Source organism: Protobothrops mucrosquamatus, unplaced genomic scaffold (genome assembly GCF_001527695.2).
Source record: "Protobothrops mucrosquamatus isolate PMUCROS unplaced genomic scaffold, P.Mucros_1.0 scaffold7651, whole genome shotgun sequence".
NCBI lineage: Eukaryota > Metazoa > Chordata > Lepidosauria > Squamata > Viperidae > Protobothrops > Protobothrops mucrosquamatus.
The window spans coordinates 8825-10401 of record NW_015393450.1 but is presented as its reverse complement, the minus strand read 5'-3'; the positions used below and the strand labels follow the sequence as shown (position 1 = coordinate 10401).

The 1577-nt window shown below is 60.2% G+C and overlaps 1 protein-coding gene across 1 annotated transcript; it reads left to right on the top strand.

The window, feature by feature from the left end:
* Positions 1–27: 27 nt before the first annotated feature.
* Positions 28–1179, top strand: LOC107300614 (zinc finger protein 629-like). The gene has a single exon (XM_015829924.1). The coding sequence runs from the start codon at positions 28–30 to the stop codon at positions 1177–1179; it is 1152 nt and encodes a 383-aa protein (XP_015685410.1).
* The last annotated feature ends 398 nt before the right edge of the window (positions 1180–1577 follow it).

Here is a 1577-nt window from a genome sequence, read left to right as displayed (position 1 = left end):
CAGGGGACCACGAACACCGTGCAGCCGATGTTCCTAAGAACCGAGGAGCCGGCGGTCGTCCTGGATCCTCCCGTTGGCACGAGTCCTCTGCAGGCTGGTGGAGTCAAGGACCAGGCCGCCGTCGTCCCCGGGTGGGTCGGCCAGAACCCGTGTACCGTTTACAGGACGGTGCTTCTTCAAGCGGAGGATCAGGCAGCTGTGGTGGACGGCCAAACGGAGCCCGCTCCTTTCCAGCAAGTGATCATTAAGACTTCTGAGGTCTCCCCCACCTTCTACCTGGATCCTCAGATTTCTTCGCTGGACCCATCCGCCTTCCATTTGGTCCCTGAGCCTCAGTACGTCACCTTCCCTTACGGGAATTCCTTGCCTCTGGACCACAGCGAGGCCACCGAGGAAGGAGAAAAGGCTTGGGAGTCGCAGGCGGGCAGCTTCTGTTTACCCAGTTTGTACCAGGCAAGCAAGCAGCAGCCCTCTCCCGTGGCATCCGCCAGTCCCAAAAGCCCCGTGGTGGTGCGGCTGCTGCCCTGCCCTGCAGGGGACCGTCCCGAGGTCTTGGATCTGGAGTACGACACCGGAGGTGGCATCCCGGTGGCCTCGGAGCCCTGGGATGCCAGCTTGCAGGCAGGGCAAGAGACCCCCAGTCCCAAGGGGTCGTCAGACGATGCCTTCATCGTGGTGGAGATGGAGAGCGAGACGGGCCAGCAAGGCATGGTGGTGAGCGAGCACCACCAACGCCCCCGGCCACGGACCTTCCGGCGAGGCAGAAAGCTGCCCCCTCACAGCAGCAGCAGCAGCAGCATCTGGCGCTTTAAGTGCCCGGACTGCGGGGTCTGCTACAGCCAGCTCTCCCAGCTGCGCTCGCACCAGAAGGGGCGGAAACGCCGGGGGCGGAGCTTCCTGTGCGAATGCGGCTCTTCCTTCCGGGGCCTGCTCCACCTGCTGCGCCACCAGCTCCAGCACCTGGAGGAAGCCCTCTTTATTTGCTCCACCTGCGGGAAGTCGCTCCAAGGACACGCCGGCTTGCAAAGGCACAACAGCTGCAATCCCGGCCTGGCTCATTTCAGCTGCCCTTGCGGCGTCCACTTCCGACGCTTGTCCCGTTACCTCTGGCATCACGTCAGAAGCCAGCGGCCCGGCTTGCGGGTGTACACGCTGGCTGGGTTCCTCTCCTCCTCCTGAGGTGGGTGGGCAGGTGGGGCCAGCTGAAGGGAGGGGGAGGGTTCAGCAGAGGAAGAGATTGGTTGGCTCGTGGGCTGATGGTTGCTGTCTGATGTTTGTTTAGTTTCCCCGCAATGTAATTATAAAGATGGTCATTAAAGAGCTGAGATCCTGCGCCCCTAATGTGTTGCTTACCTATGGGGAGGGGGGCGTTGGGTGGGATGTATCCTCCAGCCATTTAGCAGGGAAGAAATTGCGTTGGATGGAGGTGGTGGCATTCTTCCTTGGGGGTGAAATATTTACCAGACCAATTGATTGAAAACGAGCCAGCCGTGTGCTGCAGCTGCCAAAAAAGCCAACACAGTTTTAGGCTGTATTAACAGAGGGATAGAATCAAGATCATGTGAAGTGTTAATACG

Excerpts from the sequence above, each read along its gene's own strand:
- LOC107300614 (XM_015829924.1), top strand. The coding sequence starts at position 28 with ATGTTCCTAAGAACCGAGGAGCCGGCGGTCGTCCTGGATCCTCCCGTT.